The sequence below is a fragment of the Paralichthys olivaceus genome, chromosome 10 (assembly GCF_024713975.1).
Source record: "Paralichthys olivaceus isolate ysfri-2021 chromosome 10, ASM2471397v2, whole genome shotgun sequence".
Classification (NCBI taxonomy): Eukaryota; Metazoa; Chordata; class Actinopteri; order Pleuronectiformes; family Paralichthyidae; genus Paralichthys; species Paralichthys olivaceus.
Window position 1 is genome coordinate 13,276,603 of NC_091102.1, and position 23,121 is coordinate 13,299,723.

Here is a 23,121-nt window from a genome sequence, read left to right on the forward strand (position 1 = left end):
ACATACATTTTACCCTAAACATGCTCTTTACAATATAATTAAAACAAAAAGTCTATTATGTATCAATATATGTGTGTGCAATGACGTGCACAGACACGTGTGGGGGCAGGGGCTCAAGTGAGAAAAAAGGCACAAATCTAAAATTTAAAACAAAAAGTTAAACATAGAAGAACACCTCTGACTTACTTAGCAATGTTTTTATTACTCTCACACTCACTTATTAACTAGGTTTATCACAAGAGCAGACAACAAAGGAAACAAGGTAGTGTTCTTCCCATAACCCCCCCTTGTTCTTCTCTCCTGCAGGGCATGTGTGTGTGTGTGTCTGTGTGTGTGTGTGTGTGTGTGTGTGTGTGTGTGGGGGGAAGCAGCAGACACCTGCTTCCACTCAGCTCATCAACCTGCCCATAAAAGCCTGGGCTTCACTCCACTGCTCTGTCAGATCATTCTGTGTTTGGTAGTTGCTGTATGTGTGTTTGTTCTTTGTGAATCTTCTGTGTTCTTGTTTTTTTATGTAGAATCTTACCTATGTGTTTTCTCTGTTTACTCAGCTAATCCTGTGTGCCTTGCTGTTTTTCCTTCCATGTGCTCAGTACTCTTCTACTCGCCTGTATCAGTCTCTGCTTTGGGGTTGTCACAAGTTTAAACTTTAACCACAGAGGGGTTTTCTGGAAAAAAGGAAAGCACCAGAAAAACCAAGTTAACAGATGTATTCTTATTCTTCCATGTCTAAATTATTTTCCCATGACACTGCAATTCCTGATCCCCAAGCTCAGACTAGGTAAAACATTGAACTGCTGTCATATTAAAGTAAATCTATAACTTGATACTTTGAGACCATTTTTTTTTCTTCAATGACACAACTTTTACTTGGAGCCTTTTTCCACTGAAGTATGTTGTCCTTTGCTCAAGCAAATTCTCTGAATGTGTCTTCACCCTGTGCTATTTTTATGAGTCACTTTAGCCTGCAGACACTAGCACACCTGAAAGATAATTCTAATTCTTGTGAAATCAAGTCACCTGCATTATGAGTCAGCACCTGGCCACTCTAGCTCCTCCCAGTGTTTGGTTTAATTGGATGCTGTACTGCTGTGTGTGGGTGTAATGGCTGACAGGTATGAAATAAATGTGTTCCTAGGAATTAAGTGCATTTTCGTCTGGCAAGAAAAAAATACCCCATGCAGGTTCACATTTCTGACTTCTGAGAGCCTCCGGTGGACCTGTCACCATAACTCATCCACAAAGCTCTGAGATGTGTACACGGGTTTACTTCTATAAATACTTTACATATTGAGCATTTCATGTCATTTCATGATGCCTGTTTGTTGTTTTGTTCTCCCCGAGCTTTACTGACATTCCAACTCAACACACAGGTGTTGAGTTTGATGAGAGGAAGGTCATAAACAAGGACAGACAAAAGAATGCAGATGCACAAACTTTACATAACAGTCCTTTTCTGTTAGTGAAACTAGAGTGCATTTGTGATACCAAATAAAAATGTTCTACATCAAGATTTTTATTTGGATCTGCACCAAATTGCCCCCCCCAAAATTGATATCAGTCCCTTGCACATGCTCAATTTTTTTCCAACATGATCCATAAAGTATTAAATAAAGTGTTAATAAACACCCAATTTCACAATGTCAGTGTCTGGATCCTTCCCCTGATCTGGATCTGCACAAACATGGAATGGGTTCTTTCTGAGTCATGCCCCACCCCTTCACAGAGTCGATGGAGTAGTTTCTGTCTAATCCTGCTGACTAACAAACACAGATGAAAACATAACTTCCTTGGTTGAGTTAACTACGCATGAATTACAATGAATATATTAGCTATTGTGACAAAGTTGAATTATTGAAATAAATCATGTAAGGTTTGTGTGTGATATTACACTATAAAAGACACACACACAGATATTTGGCAAGGGAATAACACACCAACTCCCACGTTTAATTGACTCCTCAAACATTATTTACACAATTTCAGAAGACCAACACAAGTGCCAGATGACGAAAAAAAGGAAGAAAGTTTCAACACAAAATCAAAAACAGAATATTTTAAATAAAAAGTCTTACACTAGTCTAAATCAAAAAAAAGAAAAGAATTGTCTAAATGTGTTGGATGAATCAAGATGTATACAGGATAGGAAAGTGCTTCTCCCATAGAGATTGCTATTAAAATAACCTGCAAAACATCTCTGCTTGTCTCTCTCTGATGACGACGATGCTGTTGTTCTTTGTTGTAAGGCAGGACCGGTCAGCGCCATGATTGATAACCTAGCATTATTTGTTGGAAGTGCACTTCAGGACCCAATAGCTTGAAGATTAATTAGTTTACATTCTGGTTTGGAAACATTTGTGTTTACAAGGAATCTGACTGCATGGGAATGTAGAGTGGACCCTGCTCTTATTGTCTCACATCAGGTTTCTGATTGTGCACTGTAGGGTGTAGCAGACTGCTCATGCCGATTCCTGTTATACTCAATAGAGGAGGTGCGAAATGTGTAAAAAAGGAGAATCCTCTGTTCTGAAGGCATACGCGGCTATTTCTGAACGCTTGTACTATTATTCAGTGGGTATTTTTGTGCATTATCACTCGGTGCCAAAGTAGCAGGTGTCGCAAGAGATTTCGGACACACTCGACACGATCCCCTTGTTCAGTGTGTAGAGAGAATCTCCATCCATCACAGATTACAGGACGAGGAGGCGATTCAAAGCCGAACTTTGACCCGTCTCCCGGTCCGTAGCTCATACAGTAGAATGAATCGATATGTGATATCACAGACTTAATATTTCTCGGCTTGAGGCAAGGCTGTTAGCAACAGTCTCTGTCCTGTATTGCAGCTAATATGGTGCTTGACAAGTTACGCACTTTACATGAACTGCAGCGCTAGGCGACCTCTATGACCCCATGTTTAAAGGGAGCAGAGCAAGTACAAAAAACTGCAAGGCAATGAAAAGACATTCAGAAGTTGATAGTTTTGTGCTACTACTAGAAAAAGAAAAACTGTTGGGCTTCTTTCTTTTTTTTTTTTACATAGCGCTTCTTCGGCATTTCACAATAATAATCACAAAATACCACAGCAAGCATGTTGACTAAAGATTATCTGTGTCAGCTCCACTGCTAAATATTGAATTCATATAAAAATCACAGGTGGATGGTGTTTGTGATGTGGAGTTATGAATGATACAAAAACACCGGGACAGCATCTGGCTTGCTCAAATAAAGAGACACACAGAGAGGAAATTAACAGAGGCTGTTTAAACAGTGTGGGAGGCAGCATCAGTCAAAAAAAGCACTGGATACATAAAATATCTAACTGGCCCACTGCAATTAGTTATGCATCTGTTATACTAATGTACAATAATGGAACAGTTTCACGTGCACGAGCTGTTCAAAGCGTCATTTTACATTCCTCAATTATATTTCTGATACATTCGTCTACTGTTTTGATTCTACGTCTCTTCTGTGTGTCTGTAAATTGCTCAAGTCAGGCTGTGTCAGTGAAAGGCACTATAGAGAAGAAACTACTGCATCACATCTAGATTAACACAGACTACATCAGAACAAATGTCTAAATACGTTACTACATGACCTGTTTTTGAACTTGTTCATGTCAGATGAACATTCATCCATTGTCCGGAAACAGGGTCAGACTTCACCTCAACTCTCCTGGGTGAATTTAGAAATCATTGTTTTCTTAAGGGTAAATAAATTGATATTTTAAATCTCATTTGGATTTTTTTTTGAGCAAGTCATTACAAATGTATTACAATTCTCTGTTTAAATTACTTGAACAGACTGAGGAGACGTGACAGTGACCCAACAGGATTTAAGACTAAGCCCCTTCACCGATTAAAAGACACACAAACAAACACACATACAGTGACATCAGCGGCCCTCTTCACACAGATCGGACCATTTCAGAGCATCCCCAGAATCCTAGGATCCATACAGGCCTTCCTCACAGGAGACATTTTAACTTGTTCAACAGGAAACCCTGGGCCTCTGCTACTCCTACAAGTCCGAATGTCTGCTGTGAAAAAGGCCTTTGCTATCATTCCTCACCAAACTCCAGGGAATGCAGTGGCAGTTATTGAAGCCCCCTGTTTACGATTTACACTGCAGATAATGGTATGGATAGAAAATGAAAGATATGATTTACGTAAATGTGGATTCTCAAAATCATACGGATGGCTCAAACAATTTATAGGAACAAGAAATAAGAATTCCACTTGAGAATAAGAATTTCGTATAAAGTTTAAACAACTACAACATCAAAATTTGTCACTGGTTTATATTCACATAGAGTTACTAGAACTAGATGGTAGCCATACACGTAACAATAAGAAAAGGTAGTTCTATGAGTTGGCCATCAAATGGTCATACTAGCTGAGATTTAATCTCTTTAATGGCCCCTCTGGAAACAAAATAAGTTTTTTGGATTTGGTTTAAAGTAGAAAATTTGTCCGATCATTTCAATAAATTGCAACAATCATAAACCCCTAAGGTTCACATAGAGGATCTTTACTTGCTTTTTTTTTCTTCTTCTAACTCCTTTAACCCCACATATATGCCCACACACACACACGCGCGCGCACACACACACACACACACACACACACTATAAATCAGACAAAAACACACACACTTACAGCCCACCTCTGGGCCTCACAGTAACACAGCTCCACAGCGGATAGAGCCTAACAGTGAGATTGCCACTTTGTCGACTGTAGTTGGTCCAGACAGTCAGTCATGTGATCATCGCTGGTCTAAGAGGAGTTCAGCAGGTTGCTAAGGACTGCAAAGGGTTGGAAAATACACAGTAAAGGTCAAAGCATTTCAAAGTAATGTCATGTATCTTATGTGATTTTGTTTGTGTGTGTATTTGTGTCGTACCCTGCGGATCTGAGTTGGCCTCGGCTGTGTCGGCTTTGCGTGCGGCCTCTGGATCAGCTTCTACATGCAGAGATTTAAGAGTCAGTCAAAACCCCAGACAGGCGATTTTTTGAAGCCGACAAGGCATCAAACATCAATTTGAAATTCATAAGCATGTAGCTAATTAACTCTTTTTCTACTCATTAACATAGATCACTTCATATTGTCGCCTCTGGCAAATGTGACACGTAGGGATTAATCACTCCTCTATAATTGTGAAACTATACAGCACCACTGACCATAGATTAAGCATGACAGCTAGAGGGAGTTTCTGAGGATTTCTCAGCTCTAATTGCTTATCATCACTACTGTGAAAAATTTGATTCATTTCTATTTTTCTGGCGTAAACTATTCATATGTGTGCCGTCAGGACCTCCCACTTATCGTCAGAGGAGCAGCTCCGGGCTGTACATGCTGATGACATTATAGTCCTTATACTCTGTGGACTTCATTTGGCGGAGAATAATTAATTCCCATTAAAAACTGTCTCAGAAATCCACAGAGGAATAAGATAAATGGAATTCTGAAAGTGATATTTATTCGCATATAGATAGCTGATTAATACCAGCTTATAATTTACATTAGATAGTCAAAGTATAGAATTTTGAAACTGACATTTGCCCTTTATCACTGAAAACCTGACTGGCCTGTTGTTGGTGTTGACTGTAAATTGAAAATATGCTGAATTGGCTGTATTGCTATGCAGGCGAACACTAACTGACAACACTCTCTAACACTAGATTCTGAAGGACTCTCTTGTGTCTAGTCAAATCTCAAGCCCTGCATTAGGCATTGTGTTATTTAAGGTTTACTTCGGGTTCGCTAAGTAATCAGCATGATAATTACCCTGTCTATTTTTGAAGCACAGTTTCTTCTTCTGATAGGTGAAGTATCCGACGACTGATCCCACAGCAGCCACAGCAATTCCACACAGGATGCCTGCTAAAGAGCTGGAGCTGGCTTCTGTCGGAAACGAGAGCACAAAACAGACATTTAGGAGCTGAAAGTGTCTCATCAACGTATGGAGTATCAGATTAGAATACGAGAATGAATTCTAAACACATTAGTTTGAGGGTGTTTCATGATACAGCTGTGACTGCAGCAAGCTGAATGACTCGGTGTAACACCTGCGTATGGAGACAGTAATGTTCAGTGTCGCCACGGGGTGCCATTTTGAAATAATGAAAGGCAATTTAACACTGAAGCTCAATGACATGTGTGCGTGCGTCTGTGTTTGTGTGTGTGTGTCTGAGAGGGAAAGAGATGTATCATCGTGTTCCAGCATAATTCAGATCCCTTTTCACTCGTCTATCCCACAGTTTAGACGACCAAAAGAAAGCATTCACAGTGACAGCATGAAACTCTCTGCACCTGTAACCCAGTTACTATGACAGCAATGATCTGAAAAGTGTTCCCGCTGTGTCAGAGCATACTGTGAATGTCTTTCATAGTCTATTGAAGGCAAAGGAAACAAACACAACCAATGCAGACAACCTACAGTTTCAAGACGATCATCAAATTAATAATAAATCTTGTTGCAAGTACATTAAAAATGAATTTAGGTAAAAATCACTTGTGTTGTTACATGTTACAATTTTTTGCATCAGTAAAAAGAGCAAGCAGATTTAATTAAGCCAAATATAACCTGCATTTCTGATAACAAGGTTCAATTCATAAGGAAGCATCTACATTCAGTGTACATGTATATGTGCAGTGTTCAATGTGTCATGCATTAGGTATCAGAATTTACTCAGAATAAAGGAAGTACAAGAAAAAAGAACCGACTAAAGTATAAAGTAGATCAGGCATTGCTTGTTAAAGTAAAACTGCAATGGCCTTCCTGCAATTTAAGATTTAAAATAGGAGGAAAGAAATTATGCATTATATGCTCTAAACATGCCTGTATCCTAGTTTTTCTTCATAGTTTTTCCTCACACTGGCTTCACTCAACACAGAGTAAAGTAATAATGGCAGGATGTGCTGTAGTGACAGTCGAGGGGGAGATGGGATAATGGTGTGTAATGGGTGAGTCAGTGAGTTGAAGTAGAAAGAATGAAAGATAGTCAAATATAGTGATTAAGTTAAAGGTGAAAAACAAGGGTGTGGCAACAGGTAGAGAACATGCGTGACTCAGTGAAATTAGGGAAAAAAAAATTTAAAAAGTGAGTCAGTAAATGGAAGTGTGGGTGGGCACAGACACAGACGTGTGTGAACATGTATGTGCACATACGCAGAACACACAGAACTGAGACAGATTGTGTGTTGTAGAAAAAGGCTGCAAGAACATACACACAAATAGAACACATACAGTTTGTAAATAGAGAATGCACTATGGAAAAATTGTATGGGATCAGGTAGATAGATAGAAAATGTGTGTGTGTAATAATGTTATAATAATATACTAAATAAATATATATGAGATACAAATACTCATCGTGCATTGTAGATATTTGGTGAAAATGGGACAGAGGTGTTTCGAGCAACACGAAAAAAAAATTTCTATCTCTAGGTTCTTTAGTATAATACAATTATACTTTTTGAAAAAGCTCTGGTGACATCAACCTTTCAGCCACTGACTTAAACTCTGCCACTTAAAAGTAAAACCCATTCTGCCGTCTTTGCCTGAACTTGTCATTCGTGAAATTATGTAAAGTGGAAAAAAAGAAGCTTTTGAAATGTCACGCAGCAACAACACAACTGCCTGGGGCTCAGTGCATTTTGCATGACTCAAGACAATAGGGGAATGCTTATACTGCAGGTATGTGTGGGGTTAGTGTGACAGGTTGGGGAATGGATGTGTGGTCAAAACAGAAAAGGGAGAGGAACCATAACTCACCTTGGGCCTGTGGTTTGTCTGGTGTTTGGAAGAGAGAACATAAAAGTACAATTAGCAACGTGACAGTGAACCAGTTTTGGTTTACGTCATGAATTATGGTCAATGCACACATGCAATTGGACTAATGAGGCTAAACAACTTATATTTAGTTACATATTAAATGTGACACAAGGAACCATATATTTAAACAGGAACAAACATGTACCTGTTTTTCTATTTAACACTTTCAGTTTAACAATCAGGAAGACGTTGCTTCCAGTGTGGAAGAGATTCAGAACAATCACTGAGATAGTTCTTCAAATATGTATTGAATATTGTTTGAACTTAAATATGTCACCATTTGTCTCGTATCTTTTTTTATTTTTCATGTCAGTAATATCCTGATAGCAAAATAAGTTCTTCTGTAACAGATGTGGGCCTTGTGGAATGAAGATGCAATGATGTAATTATTTTGTTATTGTTCATATTTCCACCATGACCAGAAAAGAAAGGCTCTTACCATCTTCTTTGGTGCCAGCAACAGGTGCTGAAGTGGGAAAGAAAGGGAGCGAAGTGATTAAAGCAGTGAAAATGAGGTTATCGTATAAAGCACTGTGACACAGACTGCAGAGAAGAAGAGGAGAGGAGCGAGATTATTCTCTTAATTGTAGTTGATGCCTCAGAGGCATTAAGAGGTCTAGAGTTTCCTAACCAGTCTGGAAACACACACACACACACACACACACACACACACACACATTAACTGAGTCTCATCTGTACACACAGAGAAATGCTTTTCATAATATCAGAGAGATAGAATATCTGATGAAGAGGCACACCCTCTGTCTCTGATCTTTGATCTGATCCATATGCAAACAACCCTGTTATCTTTCCTGTGTGCTGCCTGTCTGTATATGCCTCTGACATCAGGGCTGCCTTCTACCTGCTTCAACTTGACAAAGCCACTAATAACAGAGCACTAAAGACGAGCGCCTTTCACCAGATTATAATCATTACACCGACCTGGGATGAATCAGCTTTCAGTAGGGGGATGAAGAGAAGTGAACGTTGAGGGGAGCTGCTCCTGTTCCTGCATTATTGTCAAATTGCCTCGCAGCTATAGTGATTAAACTTTCGTAACCCCGGGAGATAAAACAAGTCAATTCAGTCTCTTGTCATGGGAACGGAGTACTATAAATATAGAAAAGCATTCCTAAAGTATAGAGATCCAGATGAATGTATCACAACAGAAAGTCTTTATGTTGCTACAAAGTGACGTAATAATCGTCATACTGTCTAGTTTTGATGCCAGACGACAGCCAGAAGACCACGTGTATAAGATGGCCTGCCTCAGGATGTGATGCTATCATTCATGAGGCGGTGGTAATGTTCTTATTAATAAGACTTGATGCCATTTTCTACATGAACAGCTGTGAATAGAGCAGGAGACGTATATAAATACCTTTCTTGATGAGGGTGTTAAATGCAGGAGATTAAGTGGGATTTTTGAACAATATCGATGGGTTCCTTCAGCTGCGTTGTTCGAGGAGATCAACTGCCAATGACTGGAGTCGTTTTAATAAACTACTACACAAAGGTTATGTTTTTATTAGCATTTGTTTGTTTGTTAGCAAAATTACATTAAAACTAAAAGGACGGATTTCCATGAAACTTGGAAGGATGCAGTATGGGTGAAGGAAGAAATCATTAAATTTTGGTGTGAATCTAGGATTCTTTTTACACTTTCTTTAACATTGCAGTGTTTTTTTAATTTTCAATCTCTCAAGGAATAATTAATGGATCTTGATGGAAAAAAATTCAGGCACATTTAGTTTGTAGCCATACTAAGTATTTGTGAAAATTATCTGGTAATGTATAATTGGGAAATTTAATTTTACTGGTTACAATTAAGATTTTCCTGGAGGTAGCCAGAGCGTCCTCTGATTTAAACCCCTAAACCTGACAGAAATGCAATATTAATCCTAATATAGATATTATCTTTACAGATATTATCTTTTAGCAGTCCCACCCAAGAGGAATATCTTCCAGATGTTCACCAAAAAGACGTAGTTTCCCGAACACACTGCGCTGAACCATTTTAAACTCGATAACAATCAACCGTCCGAGGAGCTGTCGTCAGCTGGGACTGTGAAACTCCTCCAGCTCCAGGCGTGTGATGGTAATCCTGTGAACTAGTGTTGACATAGATTAAAGGATATTAACTGTCAGGAACGATACTTCAACCTGACTCTATGATAAACAAGGGGGGGGGGGCCCAAGTGACTTATACAACATGTGTAAGTCAGTGTACAGAGCAGTTGGAGGCTGGGCAGGGCCACAGAGGAGGAGTAAATTAATTTACTGCAGATATGACCTCATAGGTGTAATGATCCCGTGACTGATATCGATGGTGAAGTGCAAAAAGAATTGTGTTCACATTGTGAAGAACAACTTTTCACAGATGAGGGCGTCGCCTGTCACATTCTCCCATGTTGATTTCTTTCTGCTGTCCACCCTGTCGTCTTTTATTCATCCCTGGCTTTTCCATTAACCTCCATTCACACTTTCTCCTCTCCATCATATCCCTTTGATTAGCTTGTATCCTCCCCCCCTCTCTGTTATCTTCTCCTCAGAATAGAGAAGATGACCTTGCTTCATCCTGTTCTCTCTCTTTTCACCACCATCAGAGCTCATTCCTCAGCCTGTGAAACCCTCCAGGCCAACCACTTCCCAAACAGTCAATGGCACACCACATTCTTAGGTGCAAGAGGAGTTAGTTACCACTGTTTCAAATAGCCATTTTAGAGAAAACAAACAACAGCGCAAATCTGGAGAGGAAATGCTGAGATGACGTCAGCATAAATGGAAAGAGCAAGAATTCCGCTTTAAGAGAAGGGAGTCGATGGAGGATAATAAAATCACAGATGAGGTCAAACAGTTGAGTAGGGGGTCATTTGAAATGTGATAAAAATCTAACTGAGGTAATGTGGGAGGTTTCCCTACTCAAACCATACCATGCACAGCTTAGGAGGTACACATTTTATGGGTTAGAATCCAACCTCATAACTCTTCTAAGTGATTTGTATTCTGCAAAAGTAAAGCACATCTGTTTGCCATCAGTTTGTCCAGAAAACAGGGAGGTACAGAAATATCATTTACAATAACTCATCAAAACAGGCCGTTTTTTTTTTTTTTAATTAATGATGAGAAAAGCTGTCGTTAATAACTTCATGGAAGTACTGGAGGTTAAATGGGGCGTAGAGTTCTGATATGTTTTGAAATGCCGGATTCAGAGGTACATTTCGGGTGAGAGGAAGTCACTGTTTAAATCGTTTTATTGTCAGATGGTTGCTCAGGTAGTTGTAGCAGATTCAGAGTTTGAGGGAAACATTTAAAAGGAGTCAGTCTGCCTCAAACACGCTCTCTCCAAACACTTCCACTAATGCTGTTCAACGATTTTCAAGCTATTTCCCACTCAGAGCCTCCTCTCTCAGCATTTCTATAACATGTTTAAAATGCTGCTATGTAGACGTTAACATTTATACACGTGAATTCAACAGGCCAGCTTCTTCTTCTTGGATTTGCCATTACTGTAGTAACTAAACTCAACCGGTTTTTATTATGCTGCCCTGAAGTGCTCTTCAAGATGAAAAGTGCATCTGACTCATACTTTTTAAGCAATTATGGTTGTTTGGCTGAGGCAAGACTTGGCTCCAGAAAGGTTGATGTTTATATAATGTGGTAAAGAGAGAAAGACAGAAATAATAAATAAATAATCATAGTTTATGATAACGTACCTGCGTTCATAGTATCAGCCCCCTCCTTTTTATCTGTTGGGAAAGACAAAGAACAAGATCATGTTTGGATGTGAAATCCACTTAGAGATACAAATATCAACAGCAACACAGCCATGGAACACTAATCTGATGTTTTCTTCTGTCTGTAATAAAATTACAAAGAAAGAAAGAACAAAGAGGAAAACTGAATTTTCCCATCTCAACAGGAATTTGTGTTTTCACAATTTAATTGTTTTAAATAACATCTTGAGCAATGGCAGAGAAATATGCATCAATGTTTATCAATGTCTCTCAATTGTCTGTAGTTTATATACTATATGTGAAAGAAGATGTAAGTAAGCCATTACTGGTTTCTACCACACCCCTCGTGTATTTTAGCATTGTAGTTGTGTATTTTTGTATTTTTGCTGTGTGAACTAAACTAATTGAAGAATCCCATCTTTGAAATACTAGGAGGGCACATACCTCCACAGCCAAGGCTGATTAGCATCTAACAAATGCCTTCTTCCATAAAGATCTCAGCATTATTTGCTGAGAAATTCATGAATGTGGAAAAACGCCTGCTCTCATTGTATGGATCTGCCCCCTCAATCTTATCTGCTGCAAAGGTTAATGGGTTCCTCCTCGGGCCGATACCCCACCCTCCCACCAATTGTCAGTACAATCAGCTTCTGTGTAATCCTGCTAACAGACGTGAAAGCACAACCTCCTATAGGTGGAGGTAATTTGGAGATTTATCGCAACAGTTGCGATTGTGACACAACATGACACAGAATGTGGCAGAAACTTCGGGCAGAACATGTTTCAGAAACAAGTCTGTACAGTTTCCCCCATGTCAAGGACACACATGCTAAAGAGGTGAGCTCATCTACAGAATACATGTTCATGCCTCCCTACAAATGCTATACCACTACACCTATATACTCAGCTGATAGAGCTGTATTGGCTTATATATACAGGTGTTTCTGTTATTTGGATTCGAACACAAAATGATAACAGCAATACAGTTCAACAGAACCACAAACTTCATCCTCCACAGTTGAATCTACACCTCATTTCAATAGGTGTACCTAATAAACTGGCACTGGTCTACTACCCTAAATGTCTTCTGTCCTACTTTAATCAGCTGTGTTGGTATGTGATCAACATGAGTGAAACCAGCATCTCTTGAATTCTTGAGAACATGTAGCAGAGAGTGTGATTTTCCATATTCTCACCTGAAGGAACAATGGCCTTCACTCCTGTTCTGACCTCTGGCAAAATATTTTCCTCGACAATGGCAACTTCTGGTTTTGCATCAGTCGGTTGTTCCTGATTATCATCTGCAGCTACGTCTGTCGTTGGTGTGGCCTCATCATCAGATCCACTCTATTGAAAATGTATGATATATTATAGTTTGTAAAAAAAGGTAAAAAAGTCTGGCAGCAAAGGCTGCCAAACACCTACTGTGAAATAAGTGTAAAAAACCTTTCGTTATTATATTACATGGTACATTAAACATCTTGTCCTATGTTCTAAAAGGATTTGAAATGTTGCAGTTAGTTCGAGTACAATATAATTGTCAGTAGTTTTAAATAAGATGTTTTATAAGCTACTGACCTCCACAGGAGCAACTGTCGGATCAGAGCCTGCAGTGGATTCCTCCTCTGCATTCTCTGCTGGTTGCTCAGCTTCTGGATCCTTAACCTCTGGATCAGCTGTTGGTTCTGGACAGTAGATGGACCCAGGTATTAGATCACTAGTTTGTTTTTGTATCTTCCGTTTACACAGAGTGTTGCATGACTGGTTTTACTGCATTTCTTATTACATAGATTCCAGGGAAAAGAGGATAGGTTAACTAGTATTTCTGCTCACAACCTCACATGTAAACAAATTGAATAGAAGGAGCGGGTGTCACCTAGAATGGGGATTTCAAGGGACTAATGCATTAAACACTATTATATCTTACTTCTCAGTGTAAATGATTTGTTTATTCACTGTGATTGTGCCAAAAGACTGTGGAAGTGAGGACATTTGCAAGTTTAGTATTTGTGCCAGAATGTTTATCTCAGTTTCATTATCATTAAAAACTCCTATCAATAACCTTCTCTTGTTGCAGCTGCATCAGCCTCTGTGTCTGCGGCTGCAGGTGTCGCTTCTTCTGCATCTGTGTCTTCAGCGGCAGGAGCTGCAGGAGTTGCTGCTTCTGTGTCCTCAGCTGCAGGAGCTGCAGGTTCTGTGTCCTCAGCTGCAGGAGCTGCAGGTTCTGTGTCCTCAGCTGCAGGAGCTGCAGGTTCTGTGTCCTCGGTTGCAGGAGTTGCTGCTTCTGTATCCTCAGCTGCAGGAGCTGCAGGAGTTGCTGCGTCTGCGTCCTCAGCTGCAGGAGCTGCAGGAGCTGCTGGTTCTGCGTCCTCAGTGGCAGGAGCTGCTGGTTCTGCGTCCTCAGTGGCAGGAGCTGCTGGTTCTGCGTCCTCAGTGGCAGGAGCTGCTGGTTCTGCGTCCTCAGTGGCAGGAGCTGCTGGTTCTGCGTCATCAGCAGGTTGATCAGCTCCAGCTTCAGGCTCAGCATTGGACTCAGGTGCACTTACCGATGGTTGTATTTCCTGTATTCAGCACAAGATTTACATCTCTTGAAATTACTTTATTCAATATAAAATTGATTGAAATACAAAATGATACAGCCCAGTAAAACCAAATTTCCACAGCTGATGCAGCTGTCAAGGGATTGGAGGTGTTTGGAAAGAGACACAGAGCTGCCGTTACATTTCAAGCCAGTAAACCTACACCAAATAAAACCTTCTTTATCGAGCCAAGAACTAACATGAGTCACACAGTTTTCAGCCAGCTAATATGTGTCATGTTATCAAATGGCTGTCTTGAGCATTTAGGATTACATTTCTCTCCAGACCTGAGTGAGTTTAACTAGATGAGAAGCACTTGAAAGGACACAGTAAATAATTCAGGTGGCTCAAAGCTGGACAGCGGTTCAGGGAGCCGCCGCTAAGCTTTCCTCAACTAGCCCAAACCCTCTAGCGGCGCTCTTGGCTATGCAATAATGATGAGACGACTAGGGCTTAACACAACCACGTTTACAATCCCATGTCAAACTTTAAATATAACCTATTATGTTCACATTTACATTAGTCTTTTTCTAGAAGTTTCATACAGTAAGCCGTGCAGATATCCCCTCCTCACCTCTGCTGTTTCCTTGGGTTCTGCGTTGACCTCTGGTGCTGCTGCAGGTTCGAAGGATGGGTTCTCAGGAGCAGCTTCCTCCTCTGTTGGGGAAAGAGTAACAGAATAAAGAAAAAAATAAATAAGAGCCTACATCCAGCGAAGCACTGACAACTGAGAAATATCCATTTCAAAAAGCGGAAAGAAAAATAAAGGCCTGTCCTGAAACCCCGGTGCTTCAGCAAACATCACACAGCTGATGGAAACCTGTGAAACTATCACTTTCTGTTAGGAAAGAAGAAGGCAGCCATGGCAACACAAAATCCGTCTCAAGGGGAGTTCCTCACATGTTCCTCAAACTTCGCAACATACTTGAAATTCATTATATTGACCAGTATTTTGTGTCATCTACACTTTATGCACCAAAACGTTCAAGTATCATCATGTAAATCTCACCTAAAAGAGAAACAATAAAACCTAAAGACCGGTTATGATTAGTTTTACCATTGGATATTAAAAACTCCATGTCTGCTGCCATTTAAAATTGTTTGTCTAAATGTTTGTCAAGCTGTGGTGCATTTATTACACACACACACACACACACACACACAGTGAGCCACACCCTGGCCTGATTCGTGCCTGATGTTAATGCTCCAGCTGCAATTTGGACAATCGATTACGTCTGACCGGCCTCAACATCATATGAGCTCTCGACCTCAGCACTCGAGTTGCAACTAGGTACTAATGAGAAAATACAAGGAGCACATCTTTGTCATTCTGTGTGTGAGATGGGAACGGCGCGTGTGTGTGTTTGAGCCAGTGCTGTGACATTCCCCGGTCGAACGCGAGAAGCTGAAGCAGCAAACTGTGCTCTGACTTGGTCGAACTTTGCTCTGCTGATTTCAGCAGCACCCTGATGCTGGTTCAGCGGGGCAAAGCATTTTTCCAATTGTAAATAACAACTCTTAACTACAGAGATTCAGCCGTCTGGATCGATTAATGGTTGACGCTGAGATAGCTTGGGAAAGTGGGAGAGAAATGTACAAGAAGGCAGGAAAGATGAAAGAAATAACATATCAGAAAATAATGAGTGATCACGACTTTGCTGCTCTCCTCTTCAATGTGCTCACAAAATAAAAAAGACATCATCTTTGTTGTCTTGGCAGCTGTTCTCTGCCAATTCCCATGACTGCTTTGCCAAGTGAGATTTCATCGGAGTCAGTGAAGCCTTGAGCGAGAACGGTATGAACACATCTCAAGCACTTCTATCATCGCGCAGGTGACACAAACAAACACACACAGTCATGTCTCAGGAAAAATTACATAGGAAGCACACATGTCAGTGTGCACAAATACGGAGCTGAACACGCACTACATGCACTCTTGCACTGAAACGTGACTATCAGACATGCACATACTCCTGCACGGACATATAGAACAAAAACAGGGGCTCTTTTTTTCCCCTCTGGCTCAATGTTTTTACAGCACCTTAGCGTCCAAGATAAACCAATTAATCTGTGCTCTCTGTGATTTATTCCCAGTTCAAAGAGACTAATGAGCAGGACTTCATGTGTGAGTTCGTGTGCAGGGTGTTTCCACTGTCTTTACGACCTCCTTGGAAATCTCTGTCTGGATCAAAGATGTACTGTGGCACACCAGTCCAGGTAATGAGGTGGAAATAAGTCTAGATGCCAGCCGATGTGTCTCGTCAGTGAACTGATAAGACGTAAAAAAACAAACAAACTGCACAAACTGTGAAAAAGTGCCCGTTAACCTTTGTGGCTTAGTCAGACTCAGTGTGATACATGTCTAGATCACGCCTATATGTCTTTACTTGCAGTATATGTGGAAACAAGTGGGCATGTTCCTTGCATGGCATTGTGCTTCCATGCATGTGTTTGTGCGAGGTATGCAGCTCTCATGTAACGTGTGTGTGTGTGTGTGTGTGGGTGTGTGTGAGAGAGAGAGAGAGATACTGCCCCCATAGAAACTCTCTCTTTGAGTTGCCACTCCATGGGACATTCTGTTCCCATCTATCAGTTTGCCACTTCCTCCTCTAACAACCTCTGCTACAAAACACACATACAACCCCTCCCCCCACCCGCCCTCCAACACACACACACACACACACACACACAATTGCATGCACACACATACAAGCATGCAAAAATGACAAAAATCATAAAATGCCTTCTCCATTCAGTCCAAATATACATTGAAACACACAAGTTTAACTTGATGTGTGCAAACTTCAGTTTCACTCTCACACTCTGACTAAGTGGTGTCCTGTTTTGTGTTAGCGCAGCAGTGAAACAACTGGTTGCACATCCAAACGTCTCCCTCCTCTCTCCTCCTCTCCCCTCCTCCCCCCTTTCCTTTCTTTCTTGTCTTTAAAATCTCTCTCCTATCTTTCCTCTCCCTCTCTCTCTCTCTCTTTCTACCAAAACTCAATCTGTTTCTCTGCCACTGCTTACCCTTGAGGCTAATGAGTCATCTGTGCGCCTTTGACATGGCTGCACGCTATTGCATGGGACTGTACAGCATGTGCAGTGTTAAACTGGAAAAAAAAAGGACCCCAGAGGAAAGACTCTTGAGTCAATCCAGTTTATACATGTGGGAAGCTAAATACTGTTAGTCACACTGTGTTCTTTCAAAGACAGGCCTCGTGGTTTGATAGATTGATAATCAGACATCCTTCTTTTTTGAATATGTCATCTGACACAGATAAGTGTTGTGACTGTACCCATGACATAAAAGTTCCTATTTAACTAAAGGGATGGTTCTGTTGTAGCTTTGTATTTAGCACACAGACATGACAGTGGTGTAAATCTACTAATATAGCTCTGAGCAAATGAGCACTTTTTCTGCCAAGCTATTCCTTTAAATGTCTTAAAGACCTAGAAATGTACTCATGGAGCTCAACGGTACATCTAACGTGAAGTGAAGAGAGGCTGGTAACAAAGTGGAAACTTCTAGTAATTGGAACTGTATCAAAATGCACTGGGAAAAGTGACACTTTGTCAAGTTCGGCTTTATGTTTTCCTCTTATTGGATGTAATGCACTCGTTTAATTCTGAGAGGAAAATGTTTCTGTGATCGAAAACAATTCGATTTTCTTTTGCCAAAACATTGAAAAACTCAACATCAACATAATCATTTTACTTTTCTTCATCTTCTACCAAACGAGATTGTGACATCATGTGGAAAAGTTGACTAACATTGGCACCAGCTTTGCCAAAGTCTGCATGTATGAGCATGATTTAAGAACATGCCAAAATCAAAAAACTGCTTTGGACTAAAGTGAAAAAAATCAGGGATTGCAATTAAAATGAAAGACGCATATATTGTAGCATCTATGACAAACTGGCTTCAGCAGCCAGTATAGCATGAGGAATGCACTTAAAGTGTTTCGTACAGTATATCATGTTCCTTGCTTTTTAAGGAAGTGTTGGAGCTGGGACATTGTTTGATGTTGCTGCCACTGAGCCACATCACTGTCATGTGATGCATCTGTTTCTCATGGCACCTGATATCGCCTCTTAGTAAGCCTGATTATTCAAACTGAAATTCATTCCATCATTCCAAATTCCATATTTTTGAAATTGGAAATGGAAAATAGGTGAACTCCGTGCCCTTGTAGTTGTGTAACGTACAGTACTACACAGTTCATGTTACATAAATTGGAGTCAGGGGGGCAAGGACCTGCCTTTTCTGGTTCTTTGTGGCTCCTGGCTGCTGTAGGATTGTGTGAGATCGCCCACTGTGTGTGTCTGTGTTCGAATGACTAATAATGCGTGTACATGCATGTATGTGTGTAACCAATAACCAAGCATTGCCTTGTAATAGTACACCAGAAACTGCCCGTGCATGTGTGTCAGGTGTAAAACAGCACCTCCACAACTCATTGTTCTGTCAGGTATGGGCCTATTGTGTATTTGTGGGACAGAAAGTGCTGTGTTTACACCAATCATGCACACCTTCAAACTGCCCCCATGGGAGCAGAGGGAGAATGTGTGTGTGTGTGTGTGTGTGTGTCTGCTTTTCACACAAAGTGGTAGTTTAATGTGTAAACACAGACAAGTCTGCACACGTATATTGTACATGTACACCTGGCGCGCGCGCGCACACACACACACACACACACACACACACACACACACATCCTATAACTGACTCATATACAGACTCACATTAACACACCCTCATACTCCCACATGTTCTGTACATTAAAGTTATAGTCTACACCCACCCTCACTCTCTCTCTCTCTCTCTCTCTCTCTCACACACACACACACAAACAGATGCTGAGAGCCCTGGGGGAGAGGAAGGCGCTGATACTAGTTGAGTTGCTGGGTGTTGTCTGCAGCTAGAGCTGGATTTAGTTACTGGGACACTCCCTCTGCTTTACTTCTATAACTTACACACACTGTACATGATGTGCGTGCAACTGACCTAGCAACCCTATCTGTTTCAGTGAGACTAACGCGTATGTGTGTTACTCACATACACACTTGCAAGGCAGAAAACACACCCACTGAGATTTGCTGTGCCTCTGTACTGGGTTTACAGTGAGTTAAGCAATTAGAGAAGAAGTGAGTGTGTGTGCGGGAAAAAAGAAAGAAAGGGAACCTGTTTGTTTTTTGTGTGTGTGTGTGGGAAAGAAAAAGAAAGGTAACCAGTTTGTGTGTGTGTGAGTGTGTGCGTGCTTGTGCATGTGTGTTTCCTGTCTTTGTCTCATAATAAAAAGTAAACCGGTAGAGTGAGATTACCCCAAATGTGACCATGCGCACCAACGTCCAACCGATTTTTTTGTTTGCATAATTTGTTTGATGAGGATGTCTGCTGTTCCTCTACCTCTCTCACTCATTTCTTTGTTGGATATCTCTCTCTCAATTCAATATTTCTCTTTTTATCTTCTTCCAGCATCTCCACTATAGTTTCCTCTCATTTTCTTTTCCCCCCAGTGTCCATGTTTGTCTCAGAGTCTCTTTTTTATTGGAAGGGGATTTTGAAGAATCTGAAATCATTGAATGTGCCGCGGGGAAGGGCAGGGGCCCATGGACCAGCTGAAGACGAAGAGGAAGAGGAGGCAGCTGAAGACGAAGAGGAAGAGGAGGCAGCGTAAAATGCAGAATGAAAGATAGAGAGATGCCAAAAGAAGATGGGAGATTTTAAAAGGATCAAATAAACATGAGGACAAAAGAGGGATGAAAAAAAGAGACGAGAATCATTTATGCAAGCACAATGGGTCCACCACACCCCTGTGGGCCAAAACTCATGTCCAGAAAGATATGACCAAATTACATGGCACACCTATTTCACTGATAATGTCTGAGCTGCAGAGTCAAAGACAGTCACAGCAAGGAGCAGATCATTTTATTATTCATTCATTCAGAGCATATGAAAACAAGCAGGATACAAGTAAAGGTGAATTGGACTGACATGCCAACAGGGAGCCAGACAGACTGGCAAAAAAAAGACTGGCAATTTCACACAGGCGCGCACAAGCATAAAAGGATGGGTAATGAGGGAGATAATTAGAGGATGAGGAGAGAAAGGTTGAGACACAGAGGGATACTGAAGTAGAAACGGAGATGAAGATGACCAACATACAACCACACAGACAGTGAGACAGACATGCAGACAGACAAGCATATAGACGGGCAAACAGACAGCAGAACAATTTTGCATTCAGCTCAAAGACATGGGTTGAAATAAAATCTTTACCTTGTGCCTTGGCGCTTGTGGCCAGCAGGCTTCCTAACAGCAGAATCCACAGGTATGACATCATGGGAACACGGTGTTCTGGCTGCAAATGAACCGGGGTTCGGTCTGCCTTTCCACGGCCTTCGAGGAGGACAAATCACCGGCTCCGGGTGGTTTCAGGTGGATGTGGAGGGCGTGTGCGTGTCGGTGTGCTGCTGAGTGTGCCGGTGCGTCGCTGCGCGTCTAATGGATCAGACGTCTCCAAGGTGCTCAGATGCTGTGCTCGGTGCGCGCCGCCGCGGATCTGTCGTCCTTTCCTTTTGTCTGAATTGGAGGAGCGAAGGTCCAGTCTTTATTAAGGGGGGCGGGTCTTCTCCAAAATAAAGGCAGGCGTGCAGACACCAGGGCTGGGTACGGTGCTGCGAAGGCACCGATTACCCCACTAACGGTGATTTTGCTATTCTATTACTAACATTGTGGACTGATTGCAGACTTGTCGTTGCCAACCCTGCTCAGTGCGTAAAAACGCATAATTATCCAAACTCATTTTAACCATCAAGCAGAGGTGAGTCAAGCAATAGAGGTGTATGTGTATGCAGCCTATTGGTTTAATTTAGGAAACAGCTGAGTCTATTTAATTTTAATATCTGATCCAGCGCTAATAAAAACGTACTTTTCCAGAATGGCTTTTACTTTTATCTGTTCCCCCCGTTTACTTATGTTTCATTTTCATTTGCCAATACTTTTAAATGTTGTATGTTGTGTACAACATGATTTGTTGTCCCCGATTTTATAATGTAATGAACATAATAATGTCTTCTAATTATATAATTTGTTTATTTTAGATTTTGTGCAACAGCATTTATTGTTTTTCATTTTAGATCATTTGTTGTCTTTGATTTTCAATGACATTGTAATGATTTGCTTCTTTTCTTTGGTGTTTTGTTTTCTTGTTTTCATTAGTCGTCTTTGTAAAAGGTGCTGTATAAATAAAGTTATAACAATTAGTATTAATAATACGATTGTATATGCTGAGGCTGTATTTGACTGCATATAACCTACCTACCATCCCTCTTCACAGACCTTTCAACATCCTCATACCATAAGCATCCATATGCCTGTAACATTTCCTTATAAAGTTATAAATAGCTATGATTTATGGAGTCTATACAATGTCCTTGCAGTCTAATAAGCCTATAATTTACTTTATTAAAATATCAGGTTTCTTTAGAGTACACTGAATTGCTGGATTCTGCTTGTAATGCTAAATTAATGTCAGGTTTCTATTTGAGAAAACCACACATGACCTCATGCAAACCAACCACAAGGTGGATCTGAAAAATATGTTTTTTTTCTTTCCCATCCTCTGGCTCTTCTCTTTACTTTAACCCACATAGTTATTTAGCCGATTCTGGGGCAGATTGAAAGGGCTTTGCTGGAATGAATCTGCAGGTGGCGCCATTTGTGCATTTATTTGTGTAATGTGCACAGGGCGTTCAAATTCATGTATTTACCAAAGGTTTTCTTTGACACGTCTGAGCTTCAATGGACAAATATTAAACAGCAACTTAAATGATTTCAGCTCGTCATTGCATTCATACAACCGCGGGACGATTTTCCTTTCTTCCTTGGTTTTTAATCTTATTCTTTTCTTACATTATAATCTACATTAGCTATAAACTAACAATGGTGGAGGGATGTATGGACAAATTCATTTAAACCCTTTAATTCAAACAGAGCATGTTAGTAACTTACTTTTAGGAATATTTATTTTCCATAGCTTGTTATTTTTTTCTAATAAGGCTGAAAACACATTATAGGGGCAAACATCAAAGCCTACATCAAAAGATCCATTATTTATCAACCACACCTTAACTTCAGTGTTTTAACAGAAAAATGTCATTTTACACCACCTTTCTCAAACACTCAATACAGAACTACTAGAAACAGAAAACACTATCCCTGTGTGATTTGATAATCCACACATGAATGGACTTGACAGGGCATCAATGCCACATTGACATGCATGTAAACACACAGACACTCCCACTCTCTCGTCACAGGTGTCATGGAAAAAATACGACAGTTTGAACATAGGGGTGGCAGCTGTGTTATTTTGACACAGGCGAATTACAACATTATGACCTTTAGAATGTGCTCAAGAGAAGTGAAGCATTTCTTTTCTTTCAGACTAACAACATGTGATGCAACCATCAAAAACATCAATCGTATGAAAAAAATATCTGAAGTATCTGAACCAAGTTGATTAGATCCGGGTTTCTTGAAGTTAGATTTAAGACCATAATGAAATTTAGAAGATCTATGTCAAGTATGACAGATATGAAATTCCCATAATTTCTTACACTTGGACATGGAGAAGTAGCCTATAGAGAATAACTCATGTTATCTCTTAAACCTAAGGCAGAGACAGTGGGGTATTCTATACAATAGTATTTTCCCACAAGTTCGACACAACTACAACACATGCCGACATGACACAAACGTATATTTTCATAGAAAATAATCGTTTTAAAAAGAGATGAAAGTGGTGTTAAACATACATTGACATTATTAACATCTACCTGAAGGTATTTAAGACCTGGTATATGATATTTCAACGTATTTAAAATTTGGATTATTACATTTTAGACTTTTTAAGACCCCTAGGAACCCCTGTAAATGTGGAACATCAGTTTTTTCTTCTTTCTGAAT

At 40.4% G+C, this 23,121-nt stretch overlaps 1 protein-coding gene across 1 annotated transcript; it reads right to left on the bottom strand.

The window, feature by feature from the left end:
- Window positions 1–1,916: 1,916 nt before the first annotated feature.
- On the bottom strand, window positions 1,917–20,904 carry LOC109631447 (brain acid soluble protein 1). Its single transcript, XM_020090230.2, has 11 exons — window positions 20,431–20,904; window positions 14,725–14,807; window positions 13,634–14,132; window positions 13,150–13,256; window positions 12,768–12,918; window positions 11,551–11,583; window positions 8,274–8,300; window positions 7,775–7,792; window positions 5,785–5,901; window positions 4,900–4,959; window positions 1,917–4,801 (listed from the first exon to the last, which is right to left on the bottom strand). Exons 1-11 carry the CDS (start codon window positions 20,492–20,494, stop codon window positions 4,773–4,775), a joined length of 1,188 nt encoding a protein of 395 aa, XP_019945789.2. The 5' UTR covers window positions 20,495–20,904; the 3' UTR covers window positions 1,917–4,772.
- Between the last annotated feature and the right edge of the window lie 2,217 nt (window positions 20,905–23,121).